Raw genomic sequence first — 20,550 nt, 5'->3', positions numbered from 1 at the left:
TCATAATGTTTTTATTTGTCTTGTATTTAATATTATTTAAAAGTTTGGGAGTACATGGTAGTATACTGTATAGACTTCATCCTACAACAGAGCAAACTTGCACATTCATACTGTAGTTAATATAGGAGAAATGTGCCCTCCTGTGGTGAAAGAAAGAATAAACTAGGGGAGAGCAGACCTCATTTTTTGCTGAACTCCCAACTTTCATCATCCAGATCTTGGTGCAACTTACATGTACAATTAAAGAATTCTGAGTCAAGGAAATAGTTTTGAGATCAGAATGAAACTAATATTGTTTGTCCACACAAAGATCCATTTGCTGTTATATTCCCTTCCCCCACAATAGATGTGCTCAGAAGTGGCATTATTTTCTTGTTGCTACTATTGAACCATTGAAAATAATAAATCCTTGTGTGGGTGGAAGCTCTTTAAAGTTAAAAATAAATTATTAGGGAGGGAAAAGCATCAATAAACTGATTTACATAAGTGTTCGCTGCTGAGAGCAAAGCAGGCTTTAGTGCAGCTTTTCTGTTAGCGCTTAATAACTCAGAGCTGAGATCACTTTTCCTAAGATAATGCTGCACTATCTAATGGCTTTGAAACTCAGCTTGGAAATTACGCTGGGGCATTTCTTTTCACCTATTTCACTGAATCACTTTGGTGTTTGTTATCTGTGCTTATTGTACCTAGAGTATAAACTGATGAAGAACAAACTTAGTCCCATTATTCAGAAATGAAGACAGAATACCTGGGAAACTACAGTCCACTTAGTTTAATATCTGTATTGGGCAAAGTACAAAAATAGACTGTCAAGAAGCACGACACAGACACTTAGAAAAGAATGCTGCTATTGCCAGGAGCACTGTGAGTTTGACAAGAACAACTTGCATCAAGCTAACCTTATCTCTTTTAATGGCATCGGGACTAGCTTGGTAGGCCAAGCGTTCAAGGGACTGCTGTGGATGCTGAGTGCCTTGAACTCAGCAAAGTGTTTGACAAGATCTGTCATGTAGGCGGGATGAGAAAATGTGGGCTGCACAGTACTACAATCTGCTGGGCTTGCAACTGGTACAACAGTTGCACTTCAAAGGCACTTGCGTTGTCCTAGAGGGAAATTTTGAGTAGAGTTCCCTGGAGCTCTGGGCTCAGCCCAGTGTTGTTTAGCACCTTTATAAATGACCTAGAGCAGGGGTGTCAAACTCAATTGCACAGGGGGCCAAAATCCAAAACACACTTTAGGTCGCGGGCCGAACAGGATAAACATTTATTGAACACACTAAAACTAAACTTTAAAAACTTTAAAACTTTAAAAACTTAACTTTTTTGAACATAAATATGAATAAAAACAGACAGGAATATTATTCCGGAATAAATCAACTCAAACCTTAAATAACTTATGATATTTTGCTCTCCAAAATATATCCTGTCTAAATTATACAAGTTAGAAATAAAGTAAATGTTAAAAGAACAAACATTCAAATTTCTTTACTCTTATGTCATTTTATATAAAAAATAAACTTAAATTTTAAATATCCCAAAAGATTTTGCTCTCCATAAAAATATATCCTGTTAAAATTATACAAATTCAAAATATGAACATGCTGCATAACAAAACCTGGAAATATAAATAAAATTTGTGCTTTTCAGCAATAACAAATCAAATCATTCAGTTGTCTTTGCTCTTATGTTATTTTATCAGAGCTGGACGCCTGGCATCTTTTTTTGGCAACGTTCGTTTATATTTGGTGTGAGGTTCTGTGTTGTGGAGATTCTCAGGATGGACTGCAGGTGCTCATCAGTGAGACGATGAGTGTGCTGTTTTGTTAGTCTTCATCACTGAGAAGAGCTTCTCATACAGATATGTGCTACCAAACATGCACAAGGTTCGAGCCGCATGTAAACGGAGCTGGGGCATTTCTGCGGGAATGGAGTGAATAAACTCTGCGGGCCATTCAGTGTCGTACTTTGCCTTCAGTGTACTATTACACTGCAGCTCAATCAGCTCCATCTGAATCTGCACAGGTGCGGTTTCCACATCGACGGCAAATGGATTGCGAAGCAACTCAAAATTCTTTTTTTGTTCTTCAAAGTCACCAAAGCGCCGTGCGAACTCAGTGCGCAGTGCGCTCAGTTTATCAGCAAAGTGCGTATTTGGGAACACCGTTGTGCCGACTTGGTTCAACATTACTTGGCAACAGGGAAAGTGGGGCAAGTTGCACTGGTGCATTTGTGTCTCCCATAAAAGCAGCTTCACTTGAAATGCCTTCATTGCGTCATACATGTCAGTGATCATGCGGTCACGTCCCTGGAGCTGGAGGTTTAAGGCATTGAGATAAGCTGTTATGTCAACCAGAAATGCCAACTTGCATTTCCACTTTTCATCCCTAAAATTAGTGGAGTCTTTTCCTTTACTGTCTATGAACTGACAGATTTCGTTGCTGAGCTCAAAAACTCTGTTGAGAACTTTTCCCCAACTTAGCCAACGCACCTCTGTATGATAAGGAATGTCAGCAAACTCTGAATCTATCTCCCGCATAAAGGACTGAAATTGCCGGTGATTTAAACCTTTAGCTCAGATAAAGTTTACGGTTTGTGTTACAGTGCTCATTACATTGTCCATCTTCAGGACTTTGCCACATAGTGCTTCCTGGTGTATGATGCAGTGATATGCCGTTAACTCACCAGTACAGTTCTCCTCCTGCATCTTTACTCGCATCCTTCTCACTAGTCCACTTTTTTCACCACACATAGATGGTGCTCCATCAGTTGTAAGTGCAATAAGTTTGTCCCAGGGCAGTTTCATGTCGGTTATACTTTGACATACATTTTCAAAAAGGTCTTTTCCAGTCGTCGTCCCGTGCATTGATTTAATGTCCATTATTTCCTCTGTAACGCACAAATTGGAGTCCACTCCAGGGATGAAGATGGCCAGCTGTGCAGTATCAGTCATGTCAGTACTTTCATCCACAGCAAGAGAGTATGCAATAAAGTCTTTGCTTCTTTCACTCAACTGTGTTCTTAAATCAGTGGCCATCTCACAAACTCGATCAGCAATCGTATTTCTACTCAGGCTTACATTTGCCAGCATCTGCTTTTTGTCTGGACATAAGATGTCAAACACCTTGATCATGCAGCTCTTCAGAAATTCTCCCTCGGTAAATGGCCTGGCTGATTTGGCGATCTCCTCTGCCACGATAAAACTTGCTTTCACAGCAGCTTCATTTTGTGATTTTGCACGGATAAAAAACGTCTGCTGAAGTGTCAGATTCTTCTTTAACTCTTCTGCTTTCCGTATCTTCTGCTCTGCATTCAGGTCTTTCAGGTTATCCTGATGTTTTGTCTCATAGTGCCGTCTTAGATTAAATTCTTTAATTACAGCCACATTAGCTCCACAAATGAGACACACGGGTTTACCGGCAATGTCAGTAAACATATACTCAGCCTCCCATCGGTTTTTAAAGGCTCTGTTTTCAGAATCAACTTTTCTCTTCGGCATCGTGAGGGCTAGCTTCGCAATAACTTGCAGCATCATAAGTTAGACTTGATTAACGTGGGAAGCGTTCGGCAAGGCAGCTGAAGTGCTGCATTATGGGATCTGTAGTTTATTGTGTTACCAGCGCTTCATATCGCCGGGCCATTAATAACAATAATATATAAAATGATAATTACACGCCGGGCCGGATGTGGCCTGCGGGCCTTGAGTTTGACACATATGACCTAGAGAATGCAATAAAGTGGATGCTTATCAGGCTTGCAACTGACGTTAAATTGGGGGATGGGCAAATACCTTGGAGGACAATATCTGTATTCAGACTGACTTCAGCAAACTTGAATGTTGGGATACATCCAATAGGATGATGGTCACCTATGAGTAGTATAAAGGCCTGCATCTGAATAGGAAAAACTAATTTCATAGGCACAGGATTGGCTGTACCCATATATGTATATGTGAAGGATGTAAAGTACTGATGAACTACCATCTGAACGTGAGCAAACATGATGTAATGACTAGTCTTGGGCTACATTAACAGAAGCATTGTTTTTGGATTACAAGAAGTATTAATAGTTCCGCTGTATCCTGTGTGCCCCTTCATGGATCACTGCCTTGTCGTGGTGAAGGGGCTTGCATAACTCAGTGAAGCCATGAGCTATACCATGCAGGGCCACCCAAGACGGACAGGTCATGACAGAGAGTTCTGACAAAATGTGGTCCACTGGAGAAGGAAATGGCAACCCACTCCAGTATCCTTGCCAAGAAAACCCCATGGACAATGTTAAAAGGCTAAAAGATATGACACCGGAAGATGAGCCCCTCAGGTCGGGAGGTGTCCAATATGCTACTGGGGAAGAGCAGAGGGCAATTCCAAGTAGCTCCAGAAAGAGTGAAGCGGCTGGGCCAAAGCCGAAAGGACGTTCAGCTGTGGATGTGTCTGGAAGTGAAAAGAAGGTCCGATGCTGTAAAGAACAATATTGTATAGGTATCTGGAATGTAAGATCTATGAACCAAGGCAAGCTGGATGAAGGTCAAACATGAGATGACAAGATTGAATGTCGACATCTTGGGAATCAGGGAATTGAAATGGACGGGAATGGGTGAATTTAATTCAGGTGACCATTATAACTACTACTGTGGCCAAGAAACCCTTAGAAGAAATGGAGTTGCACTCATAGTCAATAAGAGAGTGGGAAAGGCAGTAATGGGGTACAACCTCAAAAACGACAGAATGATCTCAGTGCGTATCCAAGGCAAACCATTCAACATCACAGTAATCCAAGTCTATGCCCCAACCACTGATGCCAAAGAAGCTGAAGTTGACCGGTTCTATGAAGACCTACAACACCTTCTAGAACTAGCACCAAAAAAAGATGTCCTTTTCATCATAGGGGATTGGAATGCTAAAGTAGGAAGTCAAGGAGTAATCGGAATAACAGGCAAGTTTGGCCTTGGAGTACAAAATGAAGCAGGGCAAAGGCTAATAGAGTTCTGTCAAGAGAACAAGCTAGTCATAGCAAACACTCTTTTCCAACAACACAAGAGACGACTTTACACATGGACATCACCAGATGGTCAATACCGAAACCAGATTGATTATATACTTTGCAGCCAAAGATGGAGAAACTCTATACAGACAGCAAAAACAAGACCAGGAGCTGACTGTGGCTCAGATCATGAGCTTCTTACTGCAAAATTTAGGCTTAAATTAAAGAATGTAGGGAAAACCACTAGACCACTCAGGTATGACTTAGATCATATTCCTTGTGAGTACACAGTGAAGGTGATGAATAGATTTAGAGGATTAGATTTGGTAGACAGAGTGCCTGAAGAACTATGGACGGAGGTCTGTAACATTGTACAGGAGGCAGCAACCAAAACCATCCCAAGGAAAAAGAAATGCAAGAAAGCAAAATGGCTGTCTGATGAGGCTTTACAAATAGCTGTGGAAAGAAGGAATGTGAAAAGCAAGGGTGAAAAGGAAAGATATAAGCAACTGAATGCAGATTTCCAGAGAATAGCAAGGAGAGATAAGAAGGCCTTCTTAAATGAACAGTGCAAAGAAATTGAGGAAAACAATAGAATGGGGAAGACTAGAGATCTCTACAAGAAAATTGGAGATATGAAAGGAACATTTAGTGCAAAGATGGGCATGATAAAGGACAAAAAAGGCAGGGACCTAACAGAAGCAGAAGAGATTAAGAAGAGGTGGCAAGAATACACAGAAGAACTAAACAAGAAAGATCTTAATGTCCCTGATGTCCATGCTGGTGTGGTCACTGACCTGAGCCAGACATCCTAGAGAGTGAAATCAAGTGGGCCTTAGGAAGCATTGCTAACAACAAAGCTAATGGAGATGACAGTATTCCAGCTGAGTTATTTAAAATACTAAAAGACGATGGTGTTAAAGTGCTGCACTCAATATGCCAGCAAGTTTGGAAAACGCAACAGTGGCCACGGGATTGGAAAAGGTCAGTTTACGTTCCAATTCCAAAGAAGGGCAATGCCAAAGAATGCTCAAACTATCGCACAATTGCACTCATTTCACATGCTAGCAAGGTTGTGCTCAAAATCCTACAAGCTAGGCTTCAGCAGTACGTGAACCGAGAACTACCAGATGTACAAGCTGGGTTTCAAAGAGGCAGAGGAACTAGAGATCAAATTGCCAACATTCGCTGGATCATGGAGAAAGCACAAGAGTTCCAGAAAAACATCTACTTCTGCTTCATTGACTATGCAAAAGCCTTTGATTGTGTGGATCACAACAAACTGTGGCAAATTCTTAAAGAGATGGGGGTACCAGACCATCTTACCTGTCTCCTGAGAAATCTGTATGCAGGCCAAGAAGCAACAGTTAGAACCGGTCATGGAACAACCGATTGGTTCAAAATAGGGAAAGGAGTACGACAAGGCGGTATACCGTCACCCTGCTTATTTAACCTATATGCAGAGTACATCATGAGAAATGCCAGGCTGGAAGAATCACAAGCCGGAATTAAGATTGCAGGGAGAAACATCAATAACCTCAGATATGCAGACGATACCACCCTAATGGCAGAAAGTGAAGAAGAACTAAAGAGCCTCTTGATGAGGGTGAAAGAGGAGAGTGCAAAAGCTGGCTTGAAACTCAGCGTTAAAAAAACTAAGATCATGGCATCTGGACCCATCAATTCCTGGCAAATAGAAGGGGTAGAAATGGAAGCAGTAACAGACTTCATTTATTTGGGCTCCAAGATCACCGCAGACGGAGACTGCAGCCATGAAATTAAAAGACGCTTGCTCCTTGGGAGGAAAGCTATGGCAAACCTAGATAGCATATTAAAAAGCAGAGACGTCACCTTGCCGGCAAAGATCCGCATAGTCAAAGCTATGGTTTTTCCAGTAGTAATGTATGGCTGTGAGAGCTGGACCATAAAGAAGGCTGAGCGCCAAAGAATTGATGCCTTTGAACTGTGGTGCTGGAGAAGACTCTTAAGAGTCCCCTGGACTGCTAGGAGGTCAAACCAGTCAATCTTAAAGGAAATCAACCCTGATTGCTCATTGGAAGAATTGATAATGAAGCTCAAGCTCAGATACTTTGGTCACCTAATGCGAAGAGAGGACTCTTTGGAAAAGACCCTGATGCTGGGAAAGACTGAAGGCAAAAGGAGAAGAGGACGGCAGAGGATGAGATGGTTAGATAGCATCACTGAAGCAGTGAGCATGAAACTGAGCAAACTTAGGGAGGCAGTGAAGGACAGGAAGGCCTGGTGCAATATGGTTCATGGGGTCACGAAGAGTCGGACACGACTTAACGACTGAACAACAACAATCCTGTGCTGATTGCATTGTGCTTGGGGTGCTCTGTCCAATGTTGCACTCTGTGCTTTCAAAGGACATGGACAAGTTGGAGCAGGCTCAGAGTACATCTACCAGGATAATAAGTATCTGGAAATCAATGAAGAACATTTAAAGGAGGTAGGCATGTTTAACGTGCGTAAGAGAAGACTACGGAGAGATGTGATATTGGTTTATATCTAAAAATGGCTATATGCAAGAGGCACTGAAATTGAGCGCAGGATAAAACCATCAGGCTGAAATTTGAAAAAAAAAATCAGATTCATTATTAGAAGGAATTTCATGCTTGTAAGCATTGATACAAGCTTTACAGCTCAGCATTTAATGCTTTTTATTTCTGTACTGAGATTCTTTGTGTTTGTTTCCTCTTCAGAAAATACACTAGCATGCAGTTGAGATTGGGTGGTTTTAGAGTAACAGTTGGTGGAATGTGGTCTTAGACTCACACATTTTCTCTCTTCCTCTGTCTGCTTTTGACTACCTTATATGATGGAAAAGAAACTGCTGCATGTCTTAGGCAAGAATAAAAGTAAAGTGAATGGGATAAAGCATGGATTTTCAATCACTTTGTTACTGAAAGGTTTTTTTTTTTTAATGATTGTGGAAGTTGTTCTCAAATAGTTTGTTGTTATTTTGAAACACTCTATTTTCCCTGCCACATGAGCCGCACTTACTACTCATAAAGATCAGATCTTATAGCACTTTGCTTTAGGAGCAGATGAAGTTACTTTAGAACAAGGAGGGCTGTAGTTCTGAAAGATCTGACAATACTGGAAACCTGGAAAATTTTAGGTCAGGGTTGAACAGACTTTTTTGAAGTTTCCTCTTCTACATTAAATTGTTTGTTGGAGCCACATTGTAAGTGGGTGGAAAAATGCTTAGAGATGATGATGGTGGTCGTGGTGGTGGTAAGGAAAAACATTATACAGTGATACTTACTGTGAAGCTTGGTGGCACAATAAGAAGAGGGGAGTCTCAGAAGAGTATTGCAGGGGCTGCATGAAGCTGGTTGGCTGTCCACCATTGCCCTAAACACATACATAATTGGCTGCTACCCATTGCTGTAGAGATTTTGTAACTCTTCCAACATATGTTCTGGATTTATTGCTAAAAATGTTTTTGGCATCAAGCAATCTGACATTTTGTTTTATTTTTGCCTTGGGATTGCACATTGTGTGCTGTTATTTCTTTCCCTCTGGTCTTAGTTTGGGAATGTCCTTTTCTGAGGGCTTGATGCCAGCAGGTACCCAGCATGGCCAAGCAACAGTTCATGAGAGTTATATTATAGAGGCAATAACACGTCAGGCCAAAGAGCAGAGGTAGCATCAGCGGACAGTCCAAAAATCAATAGCAAGTCAGTGCAGAAACATAGCAACAGTACCAGATTGTGCACAGGAGACATACTTTAGAGGTCTAAGATTAGGCATTGGGCAACCAGAATATAGTAGCAGTTCAGCAAGGCTGATGCAGATATTGCTTCAGTACTGATCTGCTCTCAGCTGAAGGCTTTTTCCTCTGTGCCTCCAGAGCCTCCACCAAAAGCATGAACAGCAATTCATCAAGAAATAATCAGAAACGAGCTTTACTTGCAAGTAGACCAGTTACTCTTGAGGAGATGTCTTCCAATCAATCTTTCCTGCATTTCTCTATCTTCTGACTCTGAATCCTATGCTGTCTACATTCTTGAGGGCCTGCTAAGTCTCCATTCTTATATTTGTTGGCTATGTCTCTAGGAAATGCAGAGAATGACCCTGTCTTTGGTGTTTTGACTTAACCTCTGATGGAGCTATGACAGGAAAGAAGAAATGAATACCAATCCATGTTTCCCTTTGCAGTGTTTTCAGGATAAACTGTTCACAGAAAGTGCTTCTTTTGTTAGGAACTTCCTGCATTTGCAACAGACAATGCTGATCTGAGTTTGTACAAATCCCCTCTAGCCAATCACATGATCCTCTTTCAATTATATAATTTTGGAGAAGTGTTCATTATATACTCGGATTGACTTTATATAGAGTTATGAGGGGCCTGGAAAAGAGATTACTCTTTAGGTACCAACTAAAGTATGGTATGGTGTCCCTGAGAGCCAGTTTGGTGTAGGGGTTAAGGCATCAGGCTAGAAAGCGGGAGACCATGAGTTCTTGTTCTGCTCTAGGCACAAAACCAGCTGGGTGACCTTGGGGCAGACACTGTCTTTCAGCCCTAGGAAGGAGACAATGGCAAACCACTTCTGAAATCTTGCCAAGAAAACTGCGGGGAGTTGTCCAGGCAGTCTCCAGGAGTCAACACTGACTCAGAGGCACAAAAAGAAGTTCCCTACGGTCAAGAATCTTCAGTACAGCGGGGTTACTGAGAAATCATTGGGTTGTTCGTCAGACCTACTCCCTTCAGCCTCCCAAAACAGCAGCTCTTGGCCCTAGTTTCTTCTGGAGGGCAAAGCCTATAGAACATTACCCACCCACCCTGAGATTAGATTGGTCCCAACCCTGTTGGCCTTTCATAAGGCCTTGAAAACATGGCTGTGTTCCTGAGCATGGGGGTCAAAATGTCAGTTACTGCCTGTGAGGGCTATTTATTATCTCAGCTGCCAGCCATGTATGTGTATTGCTTTCAATATGTTATTTTTAATTATTGTTAGCTGTCCAGAGTCACTTTGTTGAGATGGGTAGTCATATAAATTAAATTGAATTAAATAAATAAATAGGCAGGCCTCAGGCCAACCAAAGTTGTGCACTTTTTAATTTATTTTTATTTAAAGACTAGAGGTTTAAGGCATGTTACATTACATGTAGTCCTCAACTTACCACCATTAATTTAAAAACTGTTCAAAGTTACAGCAGTGCTGAAAAAAGTGACTTACGACTGATCCTTGCACTTAGGACTGTTGCAGTGTCCCCACAGTCACGTGATCAAAATTCAGGTGCTTGGCAACCGGCAAGTATTTACGAAGTTGCAGCATCCTGGGGTCACATGATCGGCATTTGCGACCTTCCCAGGGGCTTCTGACAAGCAAAGTCAATGGGGGAAGCTGGATTTGCTTACCGACCACAGTGATTTACTTAACAACCATGACAAAAAAGGTTGTGAAATTGGGCATGATTCACTTAACAACTGTATCAGTGATGGAAGTTCCGGTCCCAATTGTGGTCATAAGTTGAGGACTACCTGTAATTCTATGATTTATTACTTGAGCCAAACCAGCTCCCAGTCCTGCCTTAACCAAAATCAAATTCAGATACATTTCCCAAAATGCTGTTGATTTGGTCACTTTCCAGTTATTTCTGTATCTAACTTATTCAGCAACAATCAACAACAATAAAATAAAATTATTTTTAAATCTGAAGATTTTATGGGGAAACATGCAGAAGTAGGAAAATAAGTTTAATTTGTAACATATATTTATTACTATTATTTTGACAGGGAACTGAGCTGTGTGAACTAACACCAGCTGTGAATACTGCTCTGCCTGCTGTTTTTCTCAAGCTCATATTGGCTTTGGCTGAACACTGCACATATCCATAGTTCAGTTTTAGAAATCTTCTCTCATTGTCTTGATATGTTCCTTTGACCACAGTTTTTAAGGCCATGGCATAACAGTACAGTAAAACGAATGATCTGCATATATCTTCAGTTGGGATATTGGGATTCTATGTATGGAGCAGAACATCTGGACAAATTCCATAGCTAATGAAAATCAAGTGGTTTGGGCTGAGATATAGGCAATGTTTAATGAGATACATCATTGAGATTTCATAGGCTGATTGCAAGCTATTGACCAATTACCTTGTAAATGTTGATGCAAAGATATTGACAATGACTCTGGCATGTAGATGATGGGATAGCTTTGACTGTCTATTCTGTACAATCTGTTTTTAGAAAAGGTTGCCAAGCATCTGATAATATTAAATTACTAATTGACATTCTGGATATGCAGTCAGAAAAATTGAAATCCACAGTGGTGGTTTTTTGGATACAGAAGAGGCCTTTTCAATGGTGATGTCAGCCCTTTGAGGTAGGCCAGGTCAGGAATAGACTCTTCAAGAAAGACTCTGGAACTCTGTTGATACAGGATACAGTAATAGAATCTTGAAAGCCTGTCTATGTTTTCCCTTCCCTCCCTCTTCTACCCCTGGACTTAAGGTGGAATCAGTTTGAGTCTCTTTTTAATCTCTTCTTCATTTCCTGGGCTTAATACATGTTTCTGTAACTGTTGTCCTATAGTTTTCTTCCAAGGTCATTTTTGTGGCCCCCCGCAGGTAAAGTGGAAATTTCTGAAACATGTCTTGCCTTTATATTGGTTTCCTCTTTTTTAAAATTGGTTTGGCTAAGATATGGTATCTACTCCTTTTGCTGGGATTATTACAAGTGGAGCAATCTTTTCATCTATCAACATATCTTGTCCTTCTATGTTTTTTAATTTGATATTGATACCATTGGTCTGCTTTATTAAAATAAATGGAAAACATTTTGGGCATAACAGTGGGAGTAGATGAACACACGCTATTATTATATGTTGATGTCATTGATAATTATGTATTTTATCAAAGTTAACGTTATTATGCAACAGTAGTTTATCAGGTTATTCAATTAATCAAAGTCTTACTTACTGAAGATTCTAATGTTTCTGTGGACACTTGTAGTAGTTGAAGTTTTTAATTGTTGCTCGAATTCTTTGAAATATCTGGGAATATGTATTTCAAGAATATTTTCAAGTGGATGTAAATATATCACATTTTAAATTTTCAGATAAAAATTAATATAAATAGATGGTTAAAACCCCACTGAGTGGGGAAGATAAATGTTGAAAAAATGGATATATGCTAATGTCTTATTTTAAGAAGATGGATAAAATACTAAGATTTTTTTATGGGCAAGCCAACCCCCTAAATGGGGGTGGGGCTGCCTGAGGTGTTTTCACAAACCACTTTCTTGGCCTGGGCTCAAGTCTCATTTATTTAGATAAAGATTTTCTTTATCTAAATAACAGCTGTCATGTGATAATTGAGGTTTTAACTTTCCTGACCTCCAGCTTTATCATTGGATACAAATTTTGACTTCAATTTCTCTATGAAGTGAATGTCATAAGTCAAAACATCACTATGAGCACAATCAGAAAGTTATTCTGTGACATCTTTGACATCATAGCAGGGGCTTAGCTCCATTTTTAGCTGTCTATGTATTTCCTGCATGAAAAATGGCGAAGCATATTTGGAAGTTATTGGGACAGTGGTATAATTTCAGCCTTTACTCTCATGATGAATTGTTAATCTTATAAGGTACACCAGACTAAGAAACAGACACTGTGCAGACCTAAAACTATTTTATTAGAAAAGCTATAGTTACAGAATCTTGCAAGTCTGAATGTGCTTCCCTTCCTCCCTCTTTTATCTTCATGAGAATTAAGTGGGAGGTGGGGCTGCCTGAGGTGTTTTCACAAACTACTTTCTTGGCCTGGGCTCAAGTCTCATTTAACTGATTGTTCCCTTGGTAGCAGATCTTCCCTCTGACCTTCAAGGCCATTCTCTTTACCCAACTACAGTACATCAGTATATACCCTGGAATAATCCCAGTCTGAAAAATGCAGGTTATTGAATTCATGGGCAAGTGGGAATATTAATACTTACATCAACTTATTGCCAGTCAATTTTTTAAAAATAATTTGAGTTATGCAAGAGGAATTTGGATTGGCTACAATTGTGATAATGGCAGTATATCCAATTAAAACACAATTTCAGAGTTTGGTTCTGATGTAGTAATAGTGGCAAAATTCCCAAACTTCTGTTGGTGTTGGGAACTATCTTGAATTATTCCAAATCTGCAGTATTTTTTATGAACAATTAAATAGCATTACTAAGGTGGATATTAGTTATTTGCAAGAACTATTAAGTAATTGGAACATCCCATATTAAGAAATCAATAGCTAAAAGTCTTAAAGACAATTAAGCATGTTCTCAATGAACTTAAAATGAGATTAATTCAAGAAAAAAGTCTTTTGTCGTGTTTTTTGGTCTGCCAAGAGAATATTTTAAAAGGTTTGGCTATCATCCAAATTACATCTGGATTACTTTATTTTTTCAGTTTCAACTCAATATTCCTTTTCAAAAGATAATAGATAATATTCCTTTACAGGTGTTGTTTTCCCTGGCAGGAATACAATAATAATCCCTAGCTAGCCCACTAAAGTTTGTGCTGTCAAAACTTTCTTTTCCAGGGAATGCATCTTTGACTAGGATATAGTGAGTGAATTCTAAGGATAAACTCCTTTTAGTGGTATAATTATTATTTTCTTCCCACAGCACCCCATGGACATCAAAATTTGATTAGCCACCTCATAAATGGATTCCATTAATTAGCAAACACAATGAAATAATAATTGACAGCAAAACTGTGCCATATCAATAGTGTAAATTAAGTATGAAATTAAAGTTGTTTGGAGAGTAAGAGTTGAACAAAATATATTCTGCTGTGAATAACTGATAGCTTAATGCTTGGTATATGGCCTAGAAGTCACAATGAACTTTGACTATGCTGTGTCCTCTCCAGCTAGCACATGATTCAAAGCCAGATGAAAACAAGCATTGTTGCTGCCTGCTTAGATTCAGTAAGACAAGACTGAAATAGAAACTGGGCTTGTCTTTTGCATAATCCTGCACTTTGCCAAGTGTTTCAATAATTACATAAGCTAGGCAAAACATATATTTCACAAAAGGCCATGAAGTCCTCACTTTCCTGCCAGGTACAGGATCTGGGATGTTAATGGAGTCTGGGATATATATGTGTGGGATGTCTTAGGTGTTATTACCATGACCTCAACTTGGTTCTTTTAATTGATTTGATTGTGCATTGTGTTCTAGTGTTCGGTCACCAACAGAGTTCCATGCCTATATATGTTTGTTAAATAAATAAAGTAGATATAAAGTTGAAAGCCCCTTCTGGGAATATTTAGCACATCTAGAGAGTTGGAACAGGGAACCTGTGATCCTCCAGATATTACATATTAACCAGACCAATGGCCCAGACAGCATCACTAATGGTAAGGGATCCTGGGAATTATTGCTCAGCAACATCTGAAAGGTGATAGGTTCCCCCTCTTTGTTATAGGGCTATATACATGGAAGAAAGCTAGACAAAGTTTCACGAGATCACCTCTTCCCTGATTACATCTTTTTTGGAGAGTTATTTTTGGTTTATAATCAGGAACAGCATGCATTTTACAGAAGCAATGCATGCTTTACCCTCAAAATAAATTTTGGAAATCATATTAATTTTTAAGTTTTGAAAACAATTATTTTATTTTGAATAATTTGGCAATGACTCATGGGCTGTAAAATAATAAATACTTGGAGGTCCAATAGGAATTCTGTATTAGAGATCAGCTACGCTTCCTGGTTTTTGATCCTTTGGGAAACATTTTCTGCTTTTTTTCATATAAAGGATGAACATCTTAAGAAATCAATTTCAGCTCCATATTCCACATTGAACTATAGCCGTAAAGTGCACAAAATAAAATATAAGCAAACTGAATTTTACAGCCTCTTTTTTTGTTCCCAATACATTGCACCCTTGTAGAAGGATCCTCTATGTAACTGCAGACCTTGGCAATTCCCTGTAGTGTTCCTTGATCAAGAAATAGACTGTTGTGCTTTCTTTCTTGAACACAAGTGCACCCACTGCCAGGAGAAGGCTAAACTAAAAAAGAGTGTGCTTTGTCTTTTCATGCTGACTCTGGAAACTATTATGTCTGCTGTTTGGCTTCTTTTCTTTTCTTTTCTTTTCTTTTCTTTTCTTTTCTTTTCTTTTCTCTTTTTTTGCTCAAAACAGCAGGAAGGCAGCAAGAGATGAGCTTTCCCCATTAAAGAGCAGCAAGGATTAATATATGTCTATACATATCCCAGACTGTAATACCAGCAGTGTACACAGCAAACTGTGATGAAGCCAAAATGATGACACATGTGCAATGATGTAATCACACAAATGCTGCAATTATATATTCGCATCAGGATGCCTGACACAAATCGTGGCATCACAAATGATAACACATATCATAACATAACATATGTTATCATTTGCCCCTCCCTTGCTTTCCCTGGAGAAACCCATGCATAGGGCCTGATGTAAGTTCATTGCTCCCCCTTACAAAGACTGGTGTCAACTGAAAGCAGTTTTGATAGTGGTTCCCTCTATATTCCAATCCCGATTCTTGAAAGCTCATATACAATGTCCTTAGAAACCACAACTTTGAAAAGGCTTTCCTCTAGAGGTTCAAGACAGTCCAAGTTCAGGTACTTTCCAGGCATAATGCAAATTGTTATTCAGGCAGATTTCTGTAGCCAGTAGTATACGTAAGATTCATTACTAGATTTTTTTAAAAAAAAGATAGAAAAAGATAATTAAAGATTTTGTTTAATAAGCATTAACAATCTTAAACTTTTAAAGATACAGAACAAATGAATATACAATGCTGTATGGGAGGAATTAGTCTAAGGATCAGACTTGTTTCCCTGAAAAATATCACCTGATCCAGACTTGGAAGTAATGTCTATATCAACCAAAGTGCTTGCAGACCACTTTTGGGGTAGGGATTTGAGACATTAGCTCCCCTCCCCTGATTTTTCTAATGACTCTCTACAAAAAAACGAGTTGCTGGCCAGAAGATGCCTTCAAATTTGGACTCTCTTTAGAAGAATCCAATGGTTGTTTTAAACTATGGGTTTACATATTTTCAATAAATTATATATTAGTAACTATTATTGTAGTGAAAAAATCAGGAGTCTGGTTTTTCATTTTGTTTGCTGTATAGATTACTTTGAGCTCTCTTTGAATGAGGGAGTGACGAAACACATTTCTAAAATAAATTTGAAAAATCAAATAAATATATAGCACTATATATGGGATCACTCAAAACTTATGGAGCAGTTGCATTCATTACTCTAACTTTTGACACTAATCTGTATCTTTTTGCATTTTCCAATCATAGCACCCTGTCAAGTCTAAATGGGGATATAATTTGAATTACCAAGAGTGAGACAGCGAACATTCAATATACCTGATTGCCTCTATTCAAATTGATCTAAACTTGAACTTCTTTTGAATTGAGTAGATTATCAAGATCAGATAAACTGACCTATTGTGCAGGGAGTTTTATTTTTTTAGATGATCAAATAATATACACATAGCCAGCTCTGTCCCACAATGTAACGATGTAAAGAAACGTTCAACTGCAAACATTTATTTTTTGTGTCTAAAAATAGACATTTTCATTTAAATGCAACTCGAGAGGACCTTTAGTCCTGCCATACCATTTCTTATTATGGATTAAGAGTATTACCAAAATAGTACTTTCTCAAGCAAATCTGCCCTTCTGAAGGAGAAAAAAGCAGGAAAGTTTGTTCATACAAGTCTTGCATTACGTGAGAAGTTTGAGCATGATACAGTTGGGTCCTATTATTCTAAGATCGAATGCATCTTTTATGACTGTTTGATGGCAACAAATGAATGAAAAGGAGATTCTATCTGAGTGGTTGTGCTAGATATCTATTACTTACCACATGTAAAAATGTATGCAATCAGGAGCAATGTTTGTGTCGATCATAGTCTAACTGTGCACAAAAGAAGATAAAGAACATCAGCACTTTCTCTAAAATAGTGTCCTGCTTGGTCTGACTATAATTCTCTTGAATCTCTAGTTCCAAAGAGAATGCTTGCCCTTTAAGTGTAAACTAAATATTATTTTCAGGTAGAAGTTTTTGTTTGCCACTGAAATTATAAAAAAGCATATATACCCAATCTGTTTTTCATAGCTGTGGTACTGCCTGGTTGCATTGGAAATGCAACTGGGAAAATATTACTCATTAAAAGAGACATCTAGAACATGGGACTTTTAAATTACAGCCAGCATATTTAGTTCCAGTGAAATAAAACAATTTATTAAGATGGTCTAGGCATACAATCAATTTTACTTACTTGGCTAACTGCACATATCCAAGTATGGTCATCTGGGGCAGTGCTTGTTTCCTTTCTAAAGGGAACATTGCTTCAGTTTTTTACCCAAGCTGACTTTTTTTAAGCAATGCAGATGATGGAAAGGGTGGATTCAGGAATTTATTTCCACAATTGATGTCTGAAGCAGTACCTAGCTAGAATAGTTTGGAAGCAAGCAAGGAAGGGTCTCTGTGTGGCAATATGAGGCACTTCGTCTTCTGCAGAAATGAAAACAGGCTTGTTATATAGTAAAAAGTTTGTTCTCTGAAGGTCAAAGCCGTGACACAAGTTTATATTCCACAGCAGCTTTCTAATGGGAGAAGATACCCTTCTAGAACGTTGTCTTGAGGATGAAGCATGCAGCAGTCATTTGGGATGTGTAAAGAACAATTATTCCTTTCCTTGCATAACAGAAATTGCTTTTCTTTTCCATACCAAAGAGAACTGGAGCAATTGGGCAGGAATTAGTGGGGAAGATAATGGAAGGAGTAAGATTCATCATCTTCCATCAAAGGGAGATTTTTAAAAATCCTCTGTAGATTTTGGTGAGGAAATCCTTCATAAATATATCTTGTCTTCTCTCTTAGGATGGAAACAGGATTTTTTTTCATTCCAACCATCCACCCAGAAAGACTTTGTGGAGTTGGTTTGCTATGCATCTGCTGGTGACATGATGGGGTTAGAAAAAGCTGTACTGATAGATTCTGAGTCCAGTTTAAGTCGCAGGAACTTGGAATTTTTAGCATCAAAGTCTTCAGTGACAGCCAGCTTGACCTTGCCATTCTGATTCTCCTTGATAGGCTCTAGAAAAACAACATGCTTATTTGCACTGATCTTGCGATTTGTTCCATCTGTGGCCGGTGGAGTGGCACTGAGAATAGACGATTGGGCACTGCAGTCTTGAGGGGGACTTATAGGCTTCCTGCAGCATTTAGAGCAACAGCATGGTGTAAGGTACAGGTACATCAGCACTAATACCAAGCTTACAACACACCCTAGGAGGGTTGTGAGGCTAGTACTGAAAGACTCCACTAATTTGGGGTGGTGGACTGTGACATTAACTTCATATGTTTCATTGATCTTTTGGAGCTCACTGATTGCTATGCACTCATAAATACCTGAATACAACCGATTGGCATTTATGATCTTTAAGCTTCCATTTTTTAAAGGTTGATGTGTCTGATCACTGTGCTCAGGATACATGAATAATTCATGGTGTGGGGAGATCCACCTGTAAGTGGTGGTGTTGTCCTTATGGAAGCTTGTGTTGCAGTCTATTATGAAGGATTCTCCCACTCTGCACAGCACTTCTGGAATGCCAAATTTCCTTTGGTTCCAAGAGCAAACTTTAAAATACTTATTGTAATTGAAGGTCTTAATTAAGGAGAACATATTGGGGTAGGCTTTACAAGTATGCTCCTCTATGAAATCTTGCACAGAACTGAAACCACGATGTTTCCATTCCTGGAGCATCTCCTGGAGAGAGCAGTCACATTTCACAGGGTTGTTGTGAAGATATAAGCCATTTTTAATGTACTTAGGCAAGGTTGCTATTACCTGAACAGGAATACTGCTTAGGTTGTTGGCAGAAAGATCAAGGGTCCTTAGATAAGGATGTTCAAGTCTTTGAATAGACTCAAATGGAAATTTAGTTATCCTATTCCAACTTAGATAGATCTTTTGCAAATTGATTAGTGTGACAAAAGCATTTTCATCTACTTGCACAATCTTGTTATTGTAGAGCAGAAGCTCTTTCAAGTTCACAAGGTCTTCAAAGTAGTACTTTTCCACAGTTTGCAGATGGTTGGAGGACATATCCAGATGCACAAGGTAAGTAGCATTGCGAAACACCTGTTGGGTGATGTTTTTTATTTTGTTGTGGCTAATCCTAAAGGTTTCAAGACGTGGTAAAGTAGTCAGCCAATAATCATGAAGCTGAACAATAGCATTGTGGCTGAGATCCAAGGTGGTAGCTGTAGGAGGCAATGTGACAGGGACATGCCAAAGGTTTTTCCTGGTACAACTCAGGAGATCAGCAGTACAGATACAGACTTCAGGGCATCTTGTGAAAGTGGAAGCATTGCTTAAGATGCTAACTTGAACACCCAGTTCAAACAATACCAACAGCTTCCCCAGGAGTTTCCAAATAAATAGAGTTAATGTCGGCACGCTCATCATGAAACAATGGAATTCACTCTTTCCTGCCAGCAAGATCAATCCAGGCTGCCAAAATAAAATTCACACTGAGCATGGTCTTTCATGGAATGTTGTAATCTGAACAGCTGGCAGTTGAATGGATTGCTAAAATCAGATGGCCCCTTTTAGAGACTTAAAAAATCTTCTAAAACAATTTGTGTACATTGCAGAAAAAACAACATTCAGGTGAAAAAATCACATGCAGCTACTGTTCAGCATGCCATGTTAAGGCTTGGTACCAGTTTAACAAGCCTCTGCGTTCAGTTTTTGCCCAAATAATTTCAAGGGCACCAGGCATCTAGAAAGGTAAAAAATAAATATGCCCTTGAGCCAAATCCCTCTGAACTCTACTTCAGGATCTTTGAGAATGTTTAAGGATGTGTCTCCAAGCAGTTTCTCTATTAGATAACTTGTCCTTGCATCCAATTGAGACTGCCATTTCAATAACTTTATTGCACAGAGAAGTCAGAGCCATTTCTGCCAACTGTCCTTGGAGCCAAAGTTCCATTAGTGAATCCGTATTCTGTGGTTAGGCAACTCCTGTACAGCTCCATTGTTAATGAGATTCAGGTAGAAGCCTCTCCCTTCCCTTCTGTAATCCCAAATGAAAATGCCAAAAAAAGCAGCTCTTACCCCGTTTCCATATTCTCTGGTTTATACTGAGCAGCATCACTCCTTCTTGCTACTTGAATCTTTCAGCCAAGCTCAATGTAAGCAAACACTTCCCTCCTCTTCTGCTATTTACAAGCAGCCCATGAATACTGACGGGGAAAGCCTAGTGGGCTTAGAAGCAATCTTACTGGCTTGTGTTAAAAGGGAGTGGTGTCAGAAGGGGAGGAGAGAGGAGAACCAGTAGTGAAGACATTTTTTTTTTGAATGGCATGTAGGTTCTTTGTTATGCCATGCGGGGGCAGAAAAATCCTGCACAGCTATTCTAAGACTGGCTGTCCAAGAGGCACACAAGAACTGCAGCAACTTGCGCCAGTGGTTACAATTGCAAGGGGAAACAAAGAGGGAGAAGGAAGCAGCCTTGTAAAAATAAGGAA

At 39.3% G+C, this 20,550-nt stretch overlaps 2 protein-coding genes across 5 annotated transcripts in view; one reads left to right on the top strand and one right to left on the bottom strand.

Annotated features, from left to right (window-relative positions):
* Window positions 1–20,550, top strand: part of RNF123 (ring finger protein 123) — a 112,032-nt gene that overhangs the window by 71,223 nt on the left and 20,259 nt on the right. The window lies entirely within an intron of this gene.
* AMIGO3 (adhesion molecule with Ig like domain 3) lies at window positions 15,081–20,279 on the bottom strand. 2 transcript variants are annotated; one of them, XM_088133979.1, is made up of 3 exons: window positions 17,291–20,279; window positions 16,873–16,926; window positions 15,081–15,682 (listed from the first exon to the last, which is right to left on the bottom strand). In XM_088133979.1, exon 1 carries the CDS (start codon window positions 19,484–19,486, stop codon window positions 17,960–17,962), a length of 1,527 nt encoding a protein of 508 aa, XP_087990105.1. In that variant the 5' UTR covers window positions 19,487–20,279; the 3' UTR covers window positions 15,081–15,682; window positions 16,873–16,926; window positions 17,291–17,959. The 2 variants fall into 2 exon arrangements, with proteins under 2 accessions (XP_087990105.1, XP_007428478.1); XM_007428416.4 differs by lacking the exon at window positions 16,873–16,926.

This window comes from Python bivittatus, unplaced genomic scaffold (genome assembly GCF_059951505.1).
Source record: "Python bivittatus isolate LINGU-HERP-01145 unplaced genomic scaffold, Pbiv_v1 ctg000080_np1212, whole genome shotgun sequence".
NCBI classification, from domain to species: domain Eukaryota; kingdom Metazoa; phylum Chordata; class Lepidosauria; order Squamata; family Pythonidae; genus Python; species Python bivittatus.
The sequence above is the reverse complement of the archived record's forward strand: the minus strand, read 5'-3'. Positions and strand labels throughout refer to the sequence as shown.